Source organism: Oxyura jamaicensis, chromosome 7 (assembly GCF_011077185.1).
Source record: "Oxyura jamaicensis isolate SHBP4307 breed ruddy duck chromosome 7, BPBGC_Ojam_1.0, whole genome shotgun sequence".
In the NCBI taxonomy this organism is placed as follows: domain Eukaryota; kingdom Metazoa; phylum Chordata; class Aves; order Anseriformes; family Anatidae; genus Oxyura; species Oxyura jamaicensis.
Window position 1 is genome coordinate 37,927,817 of NC_048899.1, and position 24,180 is coordinate 37,951,996.

General features: G+C 47.0%; 1 protein-coding gene across 5 annotated transcripts in view; it reads right to left on the reverse strand.

Annotated features, from left to right (window-relative positions):
* Positions 1 to 4,126: 4,126 nt before the first annotated feature.
* Positions 4,127 to 24,180, reverse strand: part of CACNB4 (calcium voltage-gated channel auxiliary subunit beta 4) — a 78,706-nt gene continuing 58,652 nt past the window's right edge. For 2 of the 5 annotated variants that reach the window (XM_035331825.1, XM_035331826.1), the window contains 3 exons: positions 20,632 to 20,727; positions 14,864 to 15,049; positions 4,127 to 10,873 (listed from right to left, as the gene is read on the reverse strand). In XM_035331825.1, coding sequence (XP_035187716.1) covers positions 10,613 to 10,873; positions 14,864 to 15,049; positions 20,632 to 20,727 — 543 coding nt within the window. In that variant the 3' untranslated portion in view covers positions 4,127 to 10,612. Of the gene's footprint in view, positions 10,874 to 13,452; positions 13,506 to 14,180; positions 14,247 to 14,863; positions 15,050 to 20,631; positions 20,728 to 24,180 lie in introns of those variants that run through there. The other 3 variants (XM_035331827.1, XR_004752391.1, XR_004752390.1) reach the window with 3 other exon arrangements.

Sequence of the window (24,180 nt, forward strand, 5' to 3'; positions counted from 1 at the left end):
CCCGCTCCCGGTGGCCGTTACGCGGCGCCGCCTCAGCGCCCGCCCGCCCCGCGCCCCTCTCAGCGCCCCCTCAGCGGGGGTGGCGGTGCCGCCTGCCGAGGCAGCCACACACGTGGGAAAAGCCCCTCCGAACACCCCCCTGCCGCCAGTGTCACCGCTAAGCCGTGTCCCCAAGCACCGCGTCCAACCTTGCCTTGAACACCCCCAGGGACGGGGACTCCACCACTTCTTGGGCAACCCGTCCCAACGCCTGAGTGCTCTTTCTGAGGAGAAAAGTCTCCGAATTTCCAACCTGAACCTCCCGTGGTGCAACTTGAGGCTGTTCCCCCTACTCCTATCCCAAGTTATCTCTGAGAAGAGGCCGACCCTCATTTCCCCACAGCTTCCCCTCAGCTGTAGCCAGCAGTGAGGTCTCCCCTGAGCCTCCTCCGAAGGCTCCGTCCCCCAAGGAGAGCTCGCATGGAGCCCCCTTGGGACGCAGCTGGCAGCCCCCAGCCCCCCGCTGTCCAGGGCCATGCTCTCACCCTCCGGCTGCCACCTGCAGAGCTGGGGCCAGCCTGCCAGGGGCCCAGAAAAGAAGCTGCCCCAAAGTGCTCGGGGCAGCAGGTGGCGAAACCCCTCAGCCACGTTTCTTTCAAGAGCCCGGGGTGCCTATAAATAAATTCCTTTGCAAAGCTGCCGCAGTCTCGGTGAGACAGCGCCAGAGGCAGCCTGCAGAAACTGAGTGCTGCCCCTCTCTGAAGAAACTCAGCCTGAAAAGGTTTCCACAGAGCCCCCAGGGGCCCGGTTTCCACAGCACGCGTGGCCTCACACAGGCTGTTCGCACATACATAGACAGGGTACGTGCATCCCTGCATCACAGGCGAGGAGAGACATGTGGGATGTCCGCCCCCGCTGGGATGTACACCCCCGCTGGGATGTACAGCCGCATTGGGATGTACATCCCCATCCTCTCACCCCTCTCCAGGAAATGACTTTGCCTGGAAAGTACAGGAGACGCCATCCACGCTGCGTTCCTCTTGTTACCTGCAAGTCGCCTGGCCATGCTCAGGCTCAGCACCACCTACATGTTAACCTCAAGGCCTTTACCCTTGTAAACCGCTGTACAAATGCTTAGTTTACATCAGTTGGTAATGTTTTGTCTTTCGGCGAGACTGGAGATTAGATGTAAGTTCAAGCAGTGTGTATTTGCAGCACTAGTATTCATATTTGTCAAAATATTCTCTACAGAGCTTGAGATAAGTCCCGCAGCTCTTAGAGGAGCCTTTGTTTCAAACCACCCCACGGGCCGGATAAACACACCTGCAGTTACCTGAAAAGGGAGGTTGAACTTTGCTGGCTTCTCGGAAGAAACGTGTTAATGTGAAAAAAGCGAAACCGGTGGTAAGCCTGTTTTTCTACGTTGGTAACACAATTCTGATGGTGGCTCCTCGCTTTTCTTTTGTTTTCCCCGCTGCTGTACTGGCCCATAGTTGAAGCAAGGCCTGGAGCAATCTGAGTTTCTGTTCGCATCTGCAGGATTTTGTGCTTTTTGCTGCAGTTGAGAAAATGAACATCCTGATAACGAACTGGAATATTGCAAGTTTAATAGGATAAAAATAAATCACACGCTGCACCAGTAACATCTGTAGTCATCCCGGTTGAAAATAACTAGATACAATATATTATTGTCCATGGCCTTCCTGCTTCACGCTTCTTTCAGGCGATGCAGTGCTGGCTGGCTAAATGGCAGGAAACCCGGCAGGCTCCGCTGTGTGAGCCCAGCCACTTCCAGCCAGAACTGCAACCTTTGCTTGGCGAACAATCACCGGCAGGCTGGGAAAAAAAAAGGCATTTCTTCGAGAAGGAAAGCTGTTTACCCTGTGCAGTCTTGGTTCCCTGCTTTGAAATGACATTATTTTTAACCTCGGACACGACCAGCAGCACGACTTGGGAAAAAGAGCAACACTTCATTGCGTGCCAGTGCAGTGCACCCACACACCTTCCTGCTGTCCAGTTGCTGAAGTTACCAGCTCAGGTCCTCCTCTTAGCCCAAGGAAGGAAGTTCGATTGCGGCGCATGCAGCTCCTGGCTGGCCGGGGAAGGCGAAAGGGAAACCAAGGCACGCAGCAGGAGCCGCCACTGCCCACGTCAGCACGGCAGGCACTGGGGTGGGCTGTGACCAGCCGGGCAGCGCAGCGGCTCCTTTCTGCAAGGTCAGCATTCAGCCTGCAGAGGAACTACTCGTCCTTGCTGCTGAACCTCAGCTGAGAAGCTCGGTGCAGCGGTACGTCTCTACTAGCAGTCCCCCGCTGTAAACACCGAGTGATTCCGAAACCCGTGGGCTCGTCCCAGGGTTAGGTGTGACCGAACTTACACAGCTAGGCGAGAAGGTAGCAAAACACAGTTGTTTCGAACCTCTAACTAGAAAGGCATTGTTTTTCCTCCCCTACCTAGTTCTTGTTAGACTCTGTGGCTTTCTGAAGCAATGTCTAAGGAGCTGCAGCAGCACTTGCCAGAGCCAGAGCAGGCAGTGCTGTGCCTTGTGGCCACTGGGGCCAGCGCCCCGGGTCCTGCCATGCCGCTTGTCTGCAGCCAACCCTGCAAGAAGTGGGTGGCATTTTTACAAGAAGAAGGAATTCATGGATTTAGGACTAGGAAGCTGTTGTTAGGATTTCATCCCTTGCTTCCCTCTGGTAGTCCAGCTGTAATCCAAGACGATTGCATGATGGCCTGGTTCAACGTTCACCGCACTGCTGCTTTTCTACGTGACAGCGCTAACATTAGCCTTGCCATTCCTGGTAGAAGCTTGCCAGGAATGGAAATCGGCACGGCTTTTTGTAAATACAATTACACAATTATTTCCTCCTGCACATTCCAAGAGCCTTTGTCAGGTTGTGTACGTCTTCCTCCAGGTAACTGTGAAGCAGACTGGGGGGTACTCACGGGTCAGAACCGCGCTGCCGGCCTGCGGTGTGGTTTCACCGGTGGGGGGGAAAGCACAGCTGCACAGAACGAAACCGAACGTGGAGAGGAGGCAGACAGGCTCTGTGGCTTACGAACATTTAACTTTCGGGATCAGATGAAAACACAAAAGAAAATATTTTTGTTCTATTTATTTGAAAGGCCATGAGCTCTTAATTAAACAGCTTTGATTAAAACTCACATGCTTCTATCTAATTTTGAACACAGACAAGGCAATTCGATTTATAAATGTTTAAGCCCCTGCACGTGCACTAGATACATAAAAGCCAAATTCACACCATAATTACACAGCTTACCTGCTAAATGCACATCTGTCCGTAGAAGGCAGCCCTGGAAGCTGCAGAAGCACCATGGAGCTGGCTGTTGCAGGTGCCCGACAGCCCAGGGAGATGCAAGAGGAGATTCCAGCGCCCGAGGAGGAGGTGGGTGGCAGAAGGCAGGGCAAACAGCAACACCAGTGGGCTCCGTGCAACTCTGTGCTGCCCTGCAGCAGGCTCAGTCCCCGGCTGCCATGGCTGCTGAAAGCACAGCCCTTCAGGTTTAGAGGCTCACAGCCTTTTGGTTAGGCTGCTGTTACTCACTTTGAAGAAGCCTGCGTGCTTCCCAACGACTCCAGAAGGAGCTCGCCCTGTAATTCCACTCCTGCAATTGATTTTCAGATTTAGCTGAAGGTAGCATCTTTCAGTGCTTTCTTGTTTTCAAGATACTATAAACAGTATTTGGTTTTGCTTCACTTATTCCTTCACTCCTTAATACCTCACAGTATTCTGATACGCATTTCTTTCTAGGAACAAATGTTAAATTGCTATGAGGTCATCCTGAGGATTCAAAGACCATTAACGTTCCTGAGAATCCTTCAGCTGAGCAGTTGGCCGAAAGCGCTTCTTGATGGAGTAGTGAGATATTACACAGATTTCTGTACCTCTGCGTTGCGACTATTTAAGAGCTGACAGATTCAAAAATAAACCTCGTTCGTCTCAGACCAGATGCACGTCTCTCTTCAGAATCTCATTAATTTTGACTAAAAATGCTATCATGAAGCTGCTTCCAAAAACTATCGTTAAACAATAAAAATGCCACAACATTCTGAACTGTTCTCATGACTCTCCTGCGTTTTCCCACCCTGAGTACTGAACACAGAGACTCAGAAGACTGCTGAACATTGTTTGTAGTTTTTGATTTATTGTAGAAAAGTTATTGTAATGCAGTTCGGTTTTGTACATCTAAATTCCATAAAACAAATCCATAGAAATGAGGATACTATCAGCATGCAGTCTGCATTGTCTTTTTTAAATGATTCTGATCACAAAAATAACAACACTTTTCTTTTTTTTTTTTTCTTTGAAAGCCACTAAAAGCAGAGGGAGAGCAAAGCATGCACCACTGTACACATTTGCATAGTATATTTTACCCGGCATGCCTTGTCGAATGCTACACATACAGTATCTATAGAGGTAAAAACAGAAAGGGGCCAATCAGCAGAAAACGTACATTTGTGGGGATCTTTTCCGGTGATGTCTTTACCACGGTGACTCTGACCTGGCTCCCGGCGAGGCTGGGGCAGCTCGGCCAAGCCATCGCTGGGATCCAGGCGCAGTGACAAACAGACCTGCTGGGAGCTGAGAAGCCCAAGGTCCACGGATTGAAGTTCCGATGGTTGTTTCCCTCTTCTTTCTGTGGCCCTCTATTCCTCACGCATGCACACGATCGCACCGCCCGATTCTCTCCCCGTGCTGCTCCCGTGCAACCTCACTGACTTTGCCTGCATGGGAGGAGAGCCAGGCCTGCTGCCAACGTCAACAGACCTTGGGCCCGAGCACGCGTTTCTTAAGCTTCCTTGCCTTTCGGTTTTAAACTCTCAGCAGTGTCCCAGCGCTGCGGGTGGGCCCTTCTTCTCTCCTGCACCTCGCAGCCCCGCACACGGCGGCCGGCAGCGTTACGGCCCCGAGTCGGGCACCGGGAGCGCTTCGTTCCGGACCTTGGTACAGCCAGCAGTCACCTGCCACCACCTGTAGGTTGGCCGTGATTAGAAGTTTGCTCGTGCGCATGGAATTTCAGTTTGGAGGAGGAAATCGGCAGAAATGAAGGCAGTGGACTTTGTAATTTTAAAAGGTTCTTTCTTCGTTAATTACTATGGAGGGAATAGAAGTTATTGAAAAATCAAGTCACGTATGCAAAATGCAAGGCCTTAGAAATGAACTGCTGAAGTATCAGGCAACGAGTTAAACCAACTGAAAATGCAATAACTCCATTGATGCTGGATCAAAACATCTACCTATTTTTTCAAAAATACAATGCCAAATGCAATAGTGGCCTAATTGTAAGTTTGTGCTATTACAAATGTGCTTCTTTTCCCTTGCTCTGTTCTTACATCGTTGGCAAAATATACTGTTCTGTACAATACATTTCCTCACTATATTCATTTTCTACTGCTTATACAGAGTAGAAGTAATACCAAGGGGGACTCTGGCGTCAAGTTTACTCTGTTTTGTTTCTCAGGAAATGTTTGTAAGGCATGTGATCTGCCGCGTGTGACATTTACGGTCGGACGGGCAAATACCGACTCTCGGACTGGGCAGTGAGGGACGCGATGTCAGCAGCAGGTGTCTGCAGGACCCAGTCCTGACGGTCCCTCACTGCCAAGAAGTCTGAGGGGAAAAGGCAAGACTAGAAACATCACTGAGACCGAGCCAGTGCTGCTCCCCGCCTCACCACGTCCCGAGAAATTAGCGGGGAATCACAAAAGGCATGACACGCTCTTATGACTGCCTCAGAATAATTTCTGCCTCCTCCCCAGTTTTGTGTGTGGATTCGAGCAGACTGCTTCTCTGGACTTCTTAAATGGATTCTGTTTTGAAACTAAGTAGAATCCTCAGCTCTCTTCCAAGCTAATTCCTTTCACAACATTATTAAAACGTCCCTTTATTTTTCTATATAAAATAAATTGCACTCGAATAACAATCTAACCAAGGTTATTCACTAACTGCTCTCCAAATAACGAACTCTCTTTTGGCCTCATTTTAAAGACAGCGATAACAATTTCCCCAAAGGTAAAGTTGGCTATGTTACAGTACCTTGCAGTCTGGTTACTCTTTGGAGAAGTGAGGATTGAAGGAATGGGAGGTGACTGCAACGAAAGACACGACAGCAGAACGCCAGGTACCTAACCTGCTTTAACCAGCTGGGGTGTAGGACCTAATGTTAAAGTAATGACTTCTGGAGAAAAAAACAGATTTGGTTTGTATAAATGGTATTTTACACAACTGCATCTGATTTTTTTCCTTCATGGTCTCTTAATTATTTTTTCCTTTAAAAACGTGAGACCATGGAATCAAGGACAGGCTTAAAAGCACTGAGCTTGGAAAACAAAATGTATCAGAGGACACGTTTAATATACTCCTAAAGCAAACGTGACTGATGGAAGCCCTAATTTACTCAAATTAGTATGCCATAGGGTAATAGTATTAGCAATATTATATTGAGAATGGTAGAGTGCTAGTGGTAAGAGATCTGGGGAGATTTCAGAGGAGTCTAGAGCATTGAGAGCAAAGTGAATTCAGAAGACTTGCAGCCAGACTGAACCGCAGCTGAAGGGCCTGTGCACACCAGTAACTACCATCATGTTTCTGTTCCTACAGCCACCTGTCCTCCTTTCTGTAATTTTCACTCCACAAGCCCGTGGTCAACCACATTTTAAAAGCAAGGGCCACATCAGGTTAAACCCCAACTTCGGAAGAAGTTTCCAAACCTGGAGAAAACCCCCGTAAAATGTTCTTCTACCTGCAGAAACCACCGGGAACGCCCTGCCGCAGCCACCGAGCGCCCTCCGCCCCACGGCCGCTCCCGTGCCTGGGTCGCTCAGAGCCAGCCAGCAACACGCGGCGCCAGGAGCAGGCTCCACAACGAGAGTGCTGTGACTAGCGAGACACGGGGCGTGCTTCAGGCACTCCTCCTGCTTCTCAAGCACAGAGCCTGGGGCGCAGCCTGATTTCCACGGTAAGTTACCAGAGTAAAGTCTAGGCGCAGGGCCACGCTGCGCCATCGGTGCTCAGCTGAGTTTTACCAGCCCAACACGTTTCGAAAACGATCACATTTGGCCTACAATTCGGCCTACTATTTATGAACTTTGCTACAGAACGGCTTTCATTGCCTTCCCTTTTAAACAGCAATTTGATAATATACTCACTGAGAAAACACCGTCGGTGTGCGGTGCACGTCCCTTAGGATAACTGCTCGGCCTCGTAGCCAGCATACGAACCTGTACATCTGTTAAATACAACTTGCCAAAAAGGAAATGTTTTAAACTGAGAATTTAACAATGAATGGTCCTTAAACGGCTTCAGGTTTTTTAAAATACTTTGCTAACCCATTCACAAGCACATGAATGCACTGGCATTGATTGCCTTCACACCTTAATACTGCCGCACCACTTTTATTGGGTAAGCTATCATTAACCCAGAAGGGTCCTAACGAAAAAACAGGTAACAAAATAATGTATAAACATTTCTAAAATTCTGTGTAAGCCAGAGCTTAGGAACAGAACTCTGATCTTTACGGTAATAATATTTTAATAGCAAGAGAAATGGTATGAGGACTGGAAAATTAGTCGTATTCGTTGAGGAATACATGAATTCACAATTGTATATAGCGCCATTGCATAATAAACCACAATACAGCTGGCTAGCGTTGCTGAAGGTCTAATACAAATACTATGAGTTAACACGTCCTGATCAACATTGCAGCCGTTACTGATTACTGTGTTTCCTAAAAATAATTTATTTTTAAAAATGAAAGAGTTCCAGTAGCTCGTATCTAGGATAAATTAATAATCTATTAGCATGTTCAGCATATTTGTACTTAAAGGTATATCTATCTTCAAAGAATAAAAAAAACACCAAGCAATGGGATCTGCTGGATCTTTTATACTTGAGTTCTTACGTTAGAATGGAATGGACCGTGGCGGAGAAGAGGGTAAACTAATTACATACAATAAAGAAAACTTAAACCCACATAATAAAGGAACTCGATAGGTTCCTTCAGGACAATACATGACTTCCCTCACAAGATTGATTCGTTAGAACGAAGAAGGTAGTTTTGGCACTTCAGATGCTGCAGGTGATGGAATTTATGCATATGTGTCGTGTAGATCTTTCCTGTTACTAGCGTGACATGGAAGACTTAAAAACAAGGCTCCAAGAGGCTCTAGAAATGCCGTTTTTGTCTAGGAAATGATAAAGCAGTAACCTTGTTTACTAGAAAATATATGTAGGTGCTCCGCAGCTACCTGCCAGTAGAATGCAAATATCTTCAAGCAATTAAATGATCTGATCCCTAATGCTACTACAGAATAAAGATAAACAGCTGTCTAATCTAGCTTTATACATCTCAGTGCATCCTTTGCAATTAATACTTTAATGCACACAAACAAGAAACTTATTAAAGCTTATAGAAAAAAATGTTTTGCCTAATGCCTTCTTTCTCATGCAGGTATGTGTGCTGTACATGTTAATAAAGATTTGTAAAAATTACTGGAGAATGCTCCACTGTGCTATAGCAGAAAATATTCGAGAAGGCAGCTGAAGCTACCATTCCCAGACCGGATCTCGTGGTGCTTTCTCAACCTAAATGCGCTTTTGGAATCCGCAGGCATTCAGCTGGAGAAAGTCAGACGGGATCAGGTCTGTCATGTCCATTCTTAACTCTACTACTCCAATGGATGCAGGAATTCTATTTTTTTTCTTGGTAACTGGCCCATTTCAATCACCTAGTCATGTTTAAGGATGCCTTTTAGGCAGAAGAATTGTTTAAAAAAACTAATCATGCATCCACGATTTTTTAATGCTGCTAGAGATGTACATCGTTTTTGGCTACACCAGGTATGAGATGAATTACTTGTCTTGTTATTAACGGCAAGAAGATAACCAGACTCAATGGTGGTGGAAAATAGCAGTGACCTTTGTTAACTGCTCCAGAAAGTAGAATAAACTGTAGTATCCAGGAAGTTCAGTTAGTGCTACGTGCTTTTAAAGCCCGCTCTGGGGAAGAAAATAAGCGGATACAAAAGTCAATGATCCTCATTTTTTGCAAAAATAGTTTTGACATGAACCTGCATAAAAAATGCCCGTTCAGCGTAGTTCTGTCAATTTTAGAAAATGCATGCAGTGTGGAGCTTTAGGAGTCTCTGCTTAAAGACATCAGTGTGTTGTACAAAACTGTCAGTTCTGGTAACCTTTTCAATCGTATTGGATCTAAGGCTTCACTGATAGTGTAAGACATGAGGTCTAATCACGTAAGTTTATCTATTTAAAAAGAAATGAAGACTCAGTAGGTGAGAAGAAGTGATCACTAAGAAGTAAGGCAGCAGTATCTCCAAAGGTTTATCATAGTTCGTTGAATTACAGACGTCAGCTCTGCAGCTTTCTGTGAGCAGATTGTTTTTCTGATACTCCGTTTTTATTGCAAGCTAATTCTGACCAGTATCTTATTTTAACTTCTGATACCTTACGAGTGTTTAACCCCACCCCCTTCCCTCAGATTCCACTACTGAAATTTAAACTGATGTTCTTCTGGAGAATGCTTGTGCGGTGCTGGAATTTTCAGACATTCAAAGATGGATTTTGAAAGGTGTAACGAACAGGTAGTCAGATGTACTGGAATGTGGGTAGTCTACATACTGGGTAAGAAAAGTGTATTTTCCATTTAAAAAGGCAGAATAGTAAAAATGGGAGAAAAAATATTACTTATCTATCCACCGATGTTCCATTTGGGGACTACTAGCTGTGTTCAGGTAAGCGAGAGGAAAAAAAAAGCCTATTGTCAGCCTCTAACCATACCAACTATTCCTAAGTTTGTTCACTTTCCTATTCCCCTTTATGCTGTCATGGTTCATCCTTGCTGACCGCCACACAAACGCCAGTACTGGCTAAACTAAAGAAATCATTTTGCTGCAACACTCATGCCAGGTCAAAAAACAATTTCACACTGGAAAGTATTTTGTAACTGCTGCAATAATCTGTGGTATTTGGCACTCTCAGTAGTTTACGTCTGGTTTGTCTGAAAAAGCCATTCTGTAGTTAGAATAAAATACTTTTATTCTAGAATAAAATACTTTTATTCTAACTCTAAATGTAAATTGAGCTTCCAGCAAACAAATACCGTCGCTGACTTTCCAGCTCCTAGTGCTTTGTGATTTTCAGATTTTTCAGGTTTATTTTTTTCAATTGATTGCAACATGCTCAAGTCGACTTTCCAGTCAATCACCCGAATTCCAACAGGAATTGGCTTATAAATTGGTTCCAACTGGAACTGGTCATTTGGAATTTCCAGCACAGGAAATTATTTTATAAGTGCCTTGATAAGTATCCTAAATTACAAACCGATGTGCCTAATATCTAATGACAAGAAAAGGTATGGCTATAAATGTAAATGCTGTACTAAAAAAAAACAAAACCCAAATATAACCTGTGTGATCGGGCATAAACGTAAGGGCATGGTAACTTTTTTTGTCCCCTACTTAACATCGTATGAGAGCAGATTGTAACCTCAGTACGACCGCATTACATCTGCCAAATTAAGATGATTGTTTTTCCTAGCTACGTTATGGCAAGTTATCAGCTGATGAATACTACTTTTCCCCGGGTTCTTGAACTCAAAGCCTATGTCGTGAATCATGGCTATATCCTCCAGGGGATCCTCGGTTCCTATGGGGTTTGTAAGTGTCCTGGTATGAGTCAGAGTACTCTTCTTCCACTAGAGGATAGTGATCTCGGCTGTGTTGGGAACTGGAAGACAAGCGGTTCCTGCTCTTCCGAGCCCTTTCATTGTGATAATTTTCATCTGAGGTCATTAGACTTCGTCGCTCAATGGGAGAGTTCTCTGCAGAATGGCTGCTGTGCCTCATACGCTGGCTCTACAAGTGTCAAAGAATCCAAGGATTAGTACAAATAAAGAGTATTTTGTATTTTTAAGCTAGTTTTGAAACTTATTCTGAGGTCTTTCAGAATCCATCCACTTTTGAGTAATTCTTTTTATATTAAAACCTGTATGCTTACAGGAAGGGTCACAACAACAGTCTGGTTCCTAGAGCTGAAAGCAGACTGATTATTATATGTATAGAAATGCATATATATATATAATGTAGCTATATATATATAGTACTATAATGCTTTTTTTCTTATGGTATTCACCTTGTTAAATACTACAGGCCATTTAGCATGAAAAGTGAGCTGATGTATTCAGCATTTATCACTTTTCTCTGATCACGAACATAGTTACATTCACGCTTCTATTCTGCTTAGAAATAGTTCATCATTGACTTATGTATTTCTAGAAAACATCTGGAGAGGGTTTGTTGTTTTTTTTTCCTGTTGCTTTTAAAGGTGCAGCTCTCTGAGCCCTATTGAAAAACCTCCCCATGACCAAACAAGTGATGGGCAGCTATCCAGGTAGCTGAGGGGTGGTTAAAATACTAACAAGTTCTTCCAACTAAAACATAATACATATTTTAAGTAAGTCGACAGAAAAGCTTTAACGGAGTTAATTAAAAGGGCTAGCCTCTGCTATCCTCACATTCCCATAACGGTAACACCTGACACTTGCCACAGACAAGATTAGTTGATTAGTTGGCATTTTTTTGCCAGTAAGCTGGCACAACAAAGAAGCCTATGCAGAGAAACCGCGTTGCTTACTGTCACCACATCGAACCTCTCGGCAGTATAGCCGCCCGTACTCCCAAAACAAACTCAGTCACTGCTTCTCCTTCCCCAGATGACAGTCCCAAGGTCACTCTGCTGATCCCAGACTTCAGCAGAATGCGCCGCAACGGCTGCCCCCTTGGGGCCTCCTGCTCCCAGGCAGACAGCACCATCTGCGCCTCTCGCGTCTGAAATTTCGGACGATGCTCCGCGTGCTACAAAACCTTCCTCCCATTGCTACATCCTCCCTGCGGCAACTGTTGAACTGCATAATTTATAAGAAAAGGCCTGTCTGCATGGGGAGGGAACCGTGCGGCGGGGTGTACATTTACAGCCGAGCAGATAGGATGTCCCATCCCTTCGTGTGGATCGATGTAACCAAGGTTACTCTGAGACACCAGCCCCTCGCTGGGCCGACACAGCGGAGGTGCCGTTCTGCCAATCCACACGCTCCATTACTGGGCTGCAACTTCTACCACGCTACCCCCAAGTTTTCCTTCCAGCACCACGTTTTAGTAGTGACTGTATGCCAAAGTCCACGTATTTTCTTCAATTGCAACTTCCTGTGCTCGTGCCCTCTGTCTTCCCTGTAGTAATTTCCTCTCTGGATGCAGCCTGCTCTTTTCTTGAACCCTTTGTTTCCCTGCTCTGATGGTCTGGTTATTCTGACCCCTCCTGAGACTGCACCACCACGGCACAAACATGCTGTGGCTGCATGCTGGTGTCACGCGCCATGGGACTTTTGATCGGGTAGCACCATCTGCACCATAAGCTGTGTTACATTTTCTTCAGCTGTGGACTTAAAATGCAAGTCCTGGGGGGGCTAAGAAACACTTCCCCAAGACGTGAACTACAGGTTTAAGGCTATTCACTGGAATGAGACTAAACTGTGGAGATTTAGGCCCAACCAGAGATTAGCCACAAGGGCTAACCACGGGCCCCTCGGAGCTGGCGATGACAAAACCTACTCTTCCTACCACAACACGCCTACCTTCCTACCTGCAAACACACGCAGCTGGACATCAACATCCTTCCCCGTTAGGCAAGGTCACAACCACGGGCCAAGTGGCCGCTGGCTCTGGAGGATGCCCCCACACAGCACCTGTGGTGGGGCTCAGCGGGAGCATGCTGCTGTGCAAACCCTCCTCCCTTTTGCTCTTTGCTGTACATATGGCAGTTAACGTCCCCCTCATGTCCTTCGTGAAAGATCTAAGTTAAATCAGAAGTTTCAGTTCTCGGTAAGCTGAACTCCAAATGGCAATCAGGTTTAAAAAGAAACACTCCCAAGTCCTGATTGGGTAAAATACCTTCAGATTGTCCCAGCGCATCTGCACCATTCTCAGGTGTGGCTGTTATAAAAAGCCCTGGGCTTCTGATACTCAGTTCCCCAGGATATCAGGCAAGAAGAAATCACAAGGTCACAAGTAAAAATTCTTAATTTATCATAATCACCTAAGCTAGTTTAATTCCGAGGATTCCTGTGAGAGCTTTCATCACCACCATCACATCGCTGCCTTTAAAACTGACACAAAACCTTCCAAAGGGTTGAATTAGTACAAACCTTTTAGGAGGACAAGCACTTCAGATGGTGGAAGTCTCTAAGATAACCACGCACAAACACCAGAACTCCTTAAACAGGCTGACTCGAGCGGCACTGAAAGCCAAACGCTGCTGTCTTCAGATGGGCACAGCATTCACTCAGGGAGAAATTTACCCCTCTGCAGAGTACTAGCACCAGTCAAGTCCCATCTAAGCCTTCACAATTAGGGTGAAGTGGGGATTAAGTGATGCATACCTTCAGCCAGCCCACTGCACAGGGGTGATTTTCATCTTCAGTGTGAGTTTTCCCTAAGTAAATGGAGCAACATTTCACAGTCACTGCTGGTGTCCATTGATCAGAGAGAAATAAATGCCTGAAAAAAATTCTGTGGATACACCCAGTTTTCAAAATGAAACTGAAGAGGTGAAAATTCTACAGATGGGATTTTATTGTCATGAAGGGATGGAAAACTGAAATTTTAAGGCAAGTGAAAATGGAAACAACATTTTACACGTGCGCTTTATTAGTAACAGAACAGTGTTTGTGCATTCAGCCAGTCAGGAAACAGTGACTTACTGATCCTCATAAAATCAAGCACATCATTAGAAACGGGAGTATCAAATACCATGCACCTTCTGTGAAGTGCAGTTCACCCACAGAAAATAAATAAATAACTAAAAAGCTTTATATTAATTGAAAACACTGAACAATGAATCGTTTTCTTCAAGATTGTTACCTGCTTCCAGGTACTCTACAAGCAGAACAGAGGTTAAATTTGTCAGGTGCGTTATTCCTTATAGCTGGTTTGTTCCGCTCTGCTTTTGACATACTTTGGGAAGTGCACATTCCTAAACGTCACACACACACAAAACACCTTCCGAAACTTTCAGACTTAACAGCTCACTGCAATCCTGATCTTCTCAAGCATTCAGAACTATTACTCCAAAAACATTTTCTGTTTTCAATCTGAGTAAAGCACGTACTTCTCATTAAGGACTATTTACATGCCACGTTTGAAGTTTCAAAGTTCAGCCGTTTTTGAGCTATGCCTGTGAAAAAAAATGGTCAGAATTTTTTTCAATGGGTAAAAGATGTATACTATTCACACGCAAAGAACTCAACAAGGTGAAGGCATTTTGCTGATACAAGAGACAAACATGGAAGTTTTTCACCCAACAGCGAATGTTTCGTGAAGTTATGAGGGTAACAAGATGGGACCGTTACAGCAACTGGTACATTCTCGGCTGTAGTAGCTGTTAGCTCAACTGCTGTGACAAACCATAGCTGCTTATTCTCAGTCTGAGGGGATCTCCTTTTCACCGGCATTTGTTCCAGGTTCAAAATGCCCTTTTTTAATATGGCCTTAATGCCACTCCACAGGGTGTCATTTATCCCCTCCTCAAGAACGAGCTCCTTGCCAGAAGATTTATGGCCCTTTCAGTTCCCATTAAAGCAAGCACAGTCCCAGCACTTCAGCGCACAGCTGCGTCTCCACTGCTTATGGGCCTCTACTTTGTGTTCTTACTGCTGGCTGTGGCCAACCAGTGAACAACAACTTATGAAACAAATAAAAATGATGCTATATGTTACACCATTTTCCCAAAGATAATTAACAAAAAGAATACCTGAGCTGCACTGCTGTTGGGGCTGAAATGTATTTCCATACCTGTAGTCCAGAGATTGCAGCAGGATACGGTGAAAGTGCAGTGGATCCTAAATTTCGCCCAAGGAGAGGAGTCATGGGTGTGCTACTGGTGGTGTGAGTAGCACGCCAGTATGCCTCGAGATATTCGGCCAAGTGTTCGCAAGCATCTTCAAGCTGATTTTCATCCAAAATTACATCAAACATTTCCTGATCACAACAACAAAGTTTGGTTCATTACGATGTTATGGAAGAAATGAGAGATGTTAAACAATTCTCATCATGCTAAGCCTTTAGAATTAAATAAATAGCAATGAGAGCGTGGGAACTGCAAGGGAAAATGATGTGAGTGGGCTTATACGGTGATCAAAAGCCAAAGCTCTCAGAAGTGACCGAATCCTTTCAGTGAGTCGCCAGATGTCGCATGGGGCCCACCACGCTCAAAGGCACGGGACTGCGTGAATGAATTCACTGTGCTCAAAACCCACTACAGTGGAAGACAGGACCTACAGCTACTTGCCAGAGTGACACGGGGATGCTTATGTTGGCTTGGAACCCAGGACTCGTGCATACTGCTCGCATCCCAGCTGTGGATGCGCTTCCGGAGCGCATCATGCCCCTAGCCGAGGTGTTCAGCTCAGTGACGCAGCACGCCGCCCTGTCAGCAGTCCTGCTGCTCCAAGCTGCGACAGCACAGCCGGCTGTTTGGTGACGGGGCAGCCAGGAACCCCTCACAGCCTGTCTCCACGCACTGCGTGTAACTGCCTGCCTACGCCTAGCTAGACAGCCCTGTACCTGCTCTCGGATCTGCCAGGCCAGGTAAGATCTGTTCCGCCACTAATCCCCTCACCTGGGGACAGTGCTCAACATCAGCGCAAATCCTGGCATTCTGCCTCACACCTCTGCCCGGTGAGACCCCCAGAGATGCTGTTTCCTACTGAGCATGGAAGGAATTCAAAGCCACACGTCTTCTGTGCTGTCCAGGAATTGAAGAGGACGCTCTGCAGGCAGCAAGTGCTGGCGATAAACTGCTGACAGCAAGCCATCCGAAACAGAGTTCCTCGAGACAAGCTTAATGTACTGCCAGCAGTGAATTGCTGGACCTCATCTCTCGTCTTAACTCTCACCCTAGTGCAAAAAACCTGTTATGAAATTCACACAGGAAAGGACAAGTGCAGGTGGTGCAGGAGCTCGGAGTGACCGATACAAACCACAGCCTGCTCTTCCTCCCTGCACATTCCCAGGTCTCCCCAGTGGGCACAGAGCTGGCATCTCTAGCAGAACATATAAGCCGTGTGATGAGGTTATTAGAAAGCTCGATCTTGCACCTGCCTTCTGCTCCAGAACTTCAGTACTACAACCACTTTGTTCGGGTGATCCCAGGGGCTCCCAGCGCGCTGCCCTGGCACAGCTAAGCCTGCTGCACGGTGCAGGTAAGACAAAGGGAGCAGCGATGGGAACTGCACTGCCTACCTGCAGCCTCCTCTGCAACGGGGTACCAGCCTCATGCACTTCCAAAACAGCACCAGCAGGTACTCCAGCTAAAGTGCTTAAACCACACGGTTCTGTGGCGGTACACAGCTCCACCTGGTATTTTGACAGTGATCTCAATTAAACTGCAATCAGGGAAGAAGAACGTCTAACAGCCGCAGTGGAGGCGTCACCTTGTCAGCAATTAACTCTGCAATAAGGCAGCGGCGGTACCGGGGAGCCTCTCAGGCTGTCACTTCAGGGTCACCAGGAAAAGCTGCAGAACTGGCAGGATCTGGATCCCAGGGCTCTACGGTGTGTTACAGAGAAAAACTGTAGAGAAAGCGCTTTTTTCTCTACAAAGGGAAAAGTTATTTTTGCTGAATGTAACGGTTCTGCTCGTAGCCAAACCGCATTTGTTCTATTTGTATGTGTTTGGGAGGAGTTAAAAGAGAGTTGGAAGCATCATTTTAAATACCCTTGTTTGTAAGGCTCATGGAGCAAAGCAATTTCTTCCCAGTTCTCCTTGAAATGCAATTTATTGACTGCAGCGTTTTACTACGTGCATAAAGCATTTGGCATATAAGCTTTTTGATATATTTGTATTTCTGAAGTGATACGCGTTAATACAGTGATATTTCCTGGATTTTTTCAGTAGCCACTGTCCTCTGCCATTTCTTCTGCTTTACTCTATTGCCATTGTAAAATATTCCAGGTGCGTTGCCCCGTCTGCAACACACACCAGAATTGCCTGTTGCTATTTTTCACCATACCAATGCGTTTTAGTTTTGGGGTAAAACTTAGGGTATTTTTTTAGGTTATGTCAAACAGACCAGAGGGATGCGTACCCTCTCTCAGCATTGGCATGAATCCAAAAGTAGTAACAAAAATCATAATGAGAGGTGTGTGAGCAGAATATCAAAGCTGCATGATCAGCACAGCGGCTGTTCCTCTGAGCCACACCGTGTCCCTGCTCAGCGCAGCCATGCTGCGAGGGGCATGCGTAGCCCTGGCTTGAGCGGCATCGGTGAAAGACTAGCAAGGAATTAATAATGAAAGCAGTTCCTGAACTTAAATATGCCAAGAAGAGAGCTATTTTGGTAACGTCTAGACATACGGCACCATCTGATTACTTCAGACTGACTTGCAGCAAATAAAAAAAAGTGTGGCTTTTATGGTTTTCAGGTATCTTTAAACAAAGAATCCTCTTGCAGGAATTTGAGCCGCAAGACAGATGAAGCAGGTCAGAGTGCAGAAGACAGACAGGGATGTCTTTGGTCTTAGCAGCGTACCGATAGTTAATTAAATCAGGAATCAACTCGGGCCTTTAATTTAAACAAACAAATCTAAACGCTCACGAGCAGAAGTGAACACTTAGTGACACTAGTGGAATTTGGCTAGGAAAATCCTGCCGGCTTCCCCGAGGGCTCTGGCTAATACATTGATATAACGCAAGCCTTCGCTGTGACTTCATAGCAATTCCATTGCCAGATTTCACCAGCTGATTTAAACACCAGTTTAAAAGGCTTAATTAACGAAAACAAATTCTGAGTGATACAAAAGACTTTGTGTCCTGCTGCTTCACGAGTGCCAACTTCCAGGGCTCTTGCTAGGGGCCGTCCGTAGGAGTACGAGGTGTAACAGGGCAGGCAGTGGGTCTGGCTCTCAAATGGGACCTGGTACAGTGAGGGCACCGCACCTGTGCTTATGTCTGTGTAGTATGGGTCGTCTTGAAAATCCTGTATCTCGCTCATGACAGACTAGGTTCTACCCTCACAAACACACCCAGACATCCCAGCAAGCGGGGCTGGAGGTGTGAAGCCATCTCCCCTCGAGTGCTCTGAGCCAGGAATAACTTTACGGAAACAACTCCGTGCAAGGCTGATCTGACGCCGTCTGCAGCAGGCTGGTGTGCAAGTCCGAGTGGAAAGCAGCCTCTGCGGCAGCACAGCCACATCGGAAATCGGGACACTGAAAGTCGGGAACACTTTTCTTATCCGGGTGGGGTCTCCCTTTGTTGTCTTGGGCAACAAACTAGAATCACAGGACTGGGTATCACTTCACTGCATCCTGGGATGGACACTGCTAAGCGCTATGGTGAAGGAACAAGCTGCGACACGCACCCCGTGCTGCACGCTGCTCGTTCCAAGCAACGCGGCTATTGCATCACTTCAACGAGCAAATCCCAGGGGAGTAAGAGGAAATGACTGTACAGAACAGCAACCGAGGCTGCGAAACACACACAGGTTCCTCTGTGCAGGTGGAAAAATAAATAAACCCTTCAAAATGTGAAGAATGAAAAATGCGTGGCAGGTTGTTGTGCACGCAAGCTCCCGGTGACGGCGCAGTGCTAACAGCACCAGCCGGATGCAAACAGGTGCAGGTGCTTGGCCCACAGCCCTTGGGAGCTGGGAAGGTAGACACACATTGTACAGAATTGTTTTGTACGACAGAAGGGTGTACAGCATTGGTGTAGCTAACTGGACCTGAGTGCCTCACGGGAATTCTGCCATCGTTTTAAGATACAGCAGTTCAGTAGAAAATTACATGGGGAAAGCACAACGTGGATAACTGCTCCAGGAGAAGCAGGGTGGTATGAGCAGCTTTCCATGCTGCTCGAAGAGGGAAATGAGGATGAGACAGGAAACAATCTCCAGTTACTGTAAGCAGAAGCTCCGAGTGCTGCCCTTGGCAGAGGGCAGAAACGAGGCTTTTCAAACCCATGGCATCTCCTGCCTGCAGCGCCTTGCCCACGCTGGGATGTGCCGGGCTGCAGTACGAACACAGCAAGGGGACGTGGGCCTGTGCAACACACAGCCACTGCTCTCAGCTGCCGTGTGACATCCCCTTCAGAAAGCCATGGGGGCCAGGGGAATATGCACAACACCCATAAGCTGCCTGACGCCTCCAGGCTGCATCGAGCTGCTGCTGACAGGCTGAGGCTGGCCCTGCGATGCAAGCAGCTGGGTGTCACCGTCCAGCGTTTTTGACAGGGGACGTCTGCTAGGGCAAGGGAGCCAGCAGGAGGACGGCTGCTAAAACCACACCTGTTGGCAAAGAGCAAGCTGCCGGGGGCAGAGCGAGCACTGCAAAAAGTGCACTCAGCCGGAAGATCGAGCTACGCCCCCAGACACACCCCCAGCACTTTTCTATGGGATGGGAATTTTTGTTCTGCATCAGCGAAAGGAGGAGGTTGAATCATTCTGGACACATTCTCAAGGTATTCAGTTTTCAGATAAAGACAAAAATTTCATTCAAGCCTATTTCTTTCTTTCTCCGTTTCCTAACACCTCGGTGTAGATCTAGCCTGGACACACACCCAAACATTGTGCAAAAACTCCCCATACTAAGTGCTCCGACAACTACCTCAACTATTCCTCAGCTTGTATCTGGGACATGCTCTGGGACATGTGTTGGACATGGGAGCACTGGAGTAAAGGAGATGGCTCAGCCTGAATCCCTACCCAGGGGAACAGTTAGGCAGCACCATCTTTGCTGTGCACAGGAGGAGTGTCCAGAAATACCTGAATTATCTTTTCATGGCCAGTGGGGAGACAAGAGGCTGTGAAGCTTGCTATCTTAAGAAGCATACAAAAACAAAGTTTAATGGAAATAAATCCATGTGCTTTGTTACTGCAGAACAAAAGCTGCTTGAACTTGTTTTATCTGAAATTCTAAGTCAGAAGGTACAATCACAGAATCCTTCCTGGTGCCTATTCTGAATTTCTCTGATTCTCCTCACCGTGCTTTGGTGTGAGAAAGATGGTAAGCCACAGGCTGGATTTTCTGATCATTTTCCTGGTACGAACAGCAGCCTCTGCACCACCAGATCAACGTTGCTCACGGCTATTACACTGTAAAAGCACGCCCTCAGCCAAGCCTGTTTCCACTGCGTGGCATTCTCTGTCATAGAAAACAAGCGCGGTTTTCAAAAATAAACTACGCAGCTGAGGCAAACGCCTCTGCAGCTTCCCCTCCAACCAGGACTTGGAGACTTTGGCCCTTCAGCACCTTAAGCCAGCGCTGCTCCTCAACTCGCTAACGTGCTGCTGGAAGTTCAGCTTTACCACACACGTCATTTTTGTCCTGTCATCTTGCAAAGATAAAAGTAAACCCGGCTTCGGAGATCATCGGGAAGGAAGTAGCAAACATTTTTCTTTCTTAGCAATAAAAGCTGCTCTAGGGTTGCAATCGCAGGGCTGTCTGAATCACTGTGAAGCGAAGTGATAACGCGTGACCTCAGCTACAATAAAGGACCGACACAGCAGAAATCTTTAAAACTCCACGTATGACAAGTTCTTTAGCCTTTCTTCTGTACTTACTGGTGGGCATTGTGCAAGTTTATCAGCTGCCACCAACTGAACATTCAAGTGTTTACTTTGTGACTTTCCTCTAGATTTAATCAGTCGCTGCAAAACCTGATAGGGGAAAAGAGGAAAATGTGAGTTTAAGAACCACGTATCTCCGTAAAGCCCAGACTGACATCCCACTGGAGGATTAACGAGTTCAGAAGCTCTCTGTTACGTTTAACAAAACTGATAAAATACTGTCCTAGAATATAAGCATAAACCTTGCTGATAACCCCTCTGAAAGCTGTGCACGTTTCCTTCCGCACCACGTTTGATCCCTTGCAAGTATTTCAAAAGCAGTGGAAATGGTGAATTTGATTTATTCTGCTCTAAGTAACAGGTTATTTATGACAAATGTAATCTGGAAGACCACCAAAAATATACATGAAAACAACATGTTGTGCTGCGTAGCAATAATGCTGCGACTTCGTCTGTTCCAAGGTATGTGCTGGGTCCAAAAGGTATTTTACACAGTTTGTATTCCTCTTTTTTTTTTATTTTTTACTTCCACTATGTTCATTAATAGATTTTCAGGGGCAAAATAGTTATAAAAATCTAAATTATTTATCTGTAAAGTCTCAGGGAAAATGACAGGAACGTAGAAGAGCGCATTTTTTAAGTTGGAAGGACCTCTAGAGGTCTCTGTGCCAACCCCTTACTGCAAGGCCAGACGATCAGATCGCTTCAGTCTGCCAGCTGAGTTCTGAGCCCACCAAGGCAATCCCCCAACCTCCCTGGGCCAGGACGGAGCTGTTTGCTCCCCAGAGCAGCACGTGGCTGCTGTCCGTGTAGCAAGGCTCGCTGCTCGCTGCGACAGGTTGCCACCAGGCCGCAGAGCTGCTCCCCAGCCAGGGGGCCCCGGGCTGGCCCAGGGCATGGGGCTTAACTCCAACCCCGCAGCAGGACTCAGCATTTGTCTCCGACGAACTCTGGGAGGTGGCTGACAGCTCATTCTGCCAGCCTGCAAGTCTCCCTAAATGACAGCCCTGCCAGCAGCACGTGGGCCTGCCCCAGCCTTTGGGATTTCCCACGAACCCTACTCTACCTCATCCCCAGGCTGTTAACAGACATCGAACTGCTCTGGCCCCAGACACCAGCTGGACTTCGCACCCCTGAGCAGCAGCTGGACGCAGCAGCCCCTTGTCTTACACACCCTCCATAGTCCGTGCTCACCCAGCACACGTCTCAGCAATTTGCCTGTCGGGATGCTACAGGAGAACACGTCAAAGCCTCGCTAAGTAAAGGCTAGCAATGGCCTACGGCTCGTCGTTTCTGCACTGGGGTCATGATCTCTGACTAAAGGCCAGCCAGCTCCTCCTTCCTGAGGATGGATGTGAGATCTGCCTCCTCCCGGTTCCCTGAAATCTCCCTGGATCACTGAGTTTTAAACTACAATCGAGAGCAGCCCTGCAGCAGCATCAGACATCTCCTTCAGCACCTCCAGACAGATCCCATCTGGTCCCTCGGCCTCACAGATGTCAGTCAGTCAGGTGGGCACCAGATCAAGCTTCTGCTGTGGGTGCCTGCCACAGGCAGCAGTGGGCCCACATTTTTCTTAGCCCTCCTTCTGCTTGCCCTGTCCTTACAGAAGCCCTTTTTGTTACCCTTGGCATCTCTTGCTAATTCTAGCTCCTCCTGAACTCTGGCTTTCTTAACTCCCCCCAGTCTGTACTCCTCACAGGATGCCTCTGCCTGCGTCCTCCTCTGTGTGCCTCCTTTTTGTGTCTGAGCTCAGGCAGCCATTCCCTCTTCATATACACTGCTCAAAGGGCTGGGTGCCCTGTCTGAGCTCAGCTGAGGCTTAGGGCTTGCAGAGAGACAACCCAGAGCTACAGCTGTGGTGGGGCAGGATGGCTGCAAAGGGGAACTGGGAGCTACTCACAGAATTTGCTCCTGCGGAATTTTTTAGGTTTTTTTGCCGGGTGCCTTGCCTATGGCAACATTAAGGTTGAGGGAAGGCAGAGAGAAGAAATTGCATTAAACATCCCACATCAAGCCCTAGATCTGAAAAAGAGAACTTTTTTCTTTTCATGTCACTCTTCACCTCTTCAGGTGCAGACGTGACCCTGCTCGTTGCCACGCTGCCCTCCAGGTCCCAGCTCAGCTTGACCCCGCAGAGCAGGGCCTGCTGGAGCACCCCGGCAGCTCGTGGTGCCACAGAACAAGCAAACTATTGGGTGAAGCGAAATGACTTGGCTTGTGTTCTCTGCAAGGCCTTGCGGGGCAGTGGCTCCTTTAATACGATGCACAACAGATCTCTAGCAACAGGTAATAGCATGGTCAATTCCTGTAATATTCACTGCTGTAATTTGTTGTTAGGCAACAAGGACCTCCCTCTGCTTCCTACTTACCTGGAAACACAGTGAAGGATCTGAGATGGACAAAAATAACCATTATTACAAAAAGGAAGTTTACACCAGTGTTCAAAAAAGGCATGTCCTAAAGGAACACGTGGAATATAAGATGGAGACAGATGTTTTCTTTCTATCCACTTGCACTTAAGAAAATCTGTTTTGTCTCCCCCCCTCCCCAGCCTTAACTGCTAGTGATTGCTCTTTTGGTCCCAGCTGGAAGCCGTGCCCCCAGGTGCACCAGCTGAGCTGCTCATCTGTACTGTGTTAAACAAGCCAGGTTAGGAATGACTCCATTTAAGTTACCCGGCTCAGTGTGGGCTACGACAGATGTTGCGAGGAGCTCAGCATGGAGATCTGAGAAACTGTGCAGCACGTCAGTGGCGAGGGCTGGATTTAGAGAGAATGTGTTCTACGTGTTAGCAATTAAAAAGGATTTGCTAAGCCAGCAAAGCCTTTGTTGGATATGAACTCTGCGGGAGTTTCATCGAAATCACTCTTTCAAACACGTGCCCTTACACCTGGTAGACATCTCTGATACTTCTTAGACCTAGCGGATTTCCCTTGGACAGTAACCCAAGTGAATTCATCAATAGAAACTAAGCTTCAAGAACAAGTTTAAATGCATCTTCCCCAGCAGCACAGGCATACAGCCAGGGGTGGAGTCCATCTACTCATCGCAGTGCAAAGCCCTGTCTATATACCCAAGCCCAAATACAAGCAAGGTATCTGCTCTCGTGTCTTCATTTATTCTGGCTTCTGTTGCCCAGCCAGCAGGTCAAGCAGACTGTTACACCAGGGCTACAGGGGACAAACGAAGCCAGGAGGAGCTGGGCTGCAGGACAGCTGAAAAAGTCCACGCCAGGAGGAAGCGTCACCACGGAGGGTACCCACTCAGCCAGCCCTCACAGCTCTAGCACGCTAAGTATCACTGCTGCTGCCTTAGCCAGCTGGGCTTCGGGAGGGTGAGTCAGGTCAGGTAGCATGCTGTGCTAACCTAACTAGTTTGTGCTCAGTTCTATCCTGTGTAGACCAGCTGACTGTCTTAAGGAAATACTAACAATTTGTTTCCACACCTTTTGCGAAATAACTGTATTTTCTCCCTTAAAGAATTACAAGACATGCTGAAAGCTTTCACCGCTGCGGGCAGCCACGTGAATTACCCTGTGAT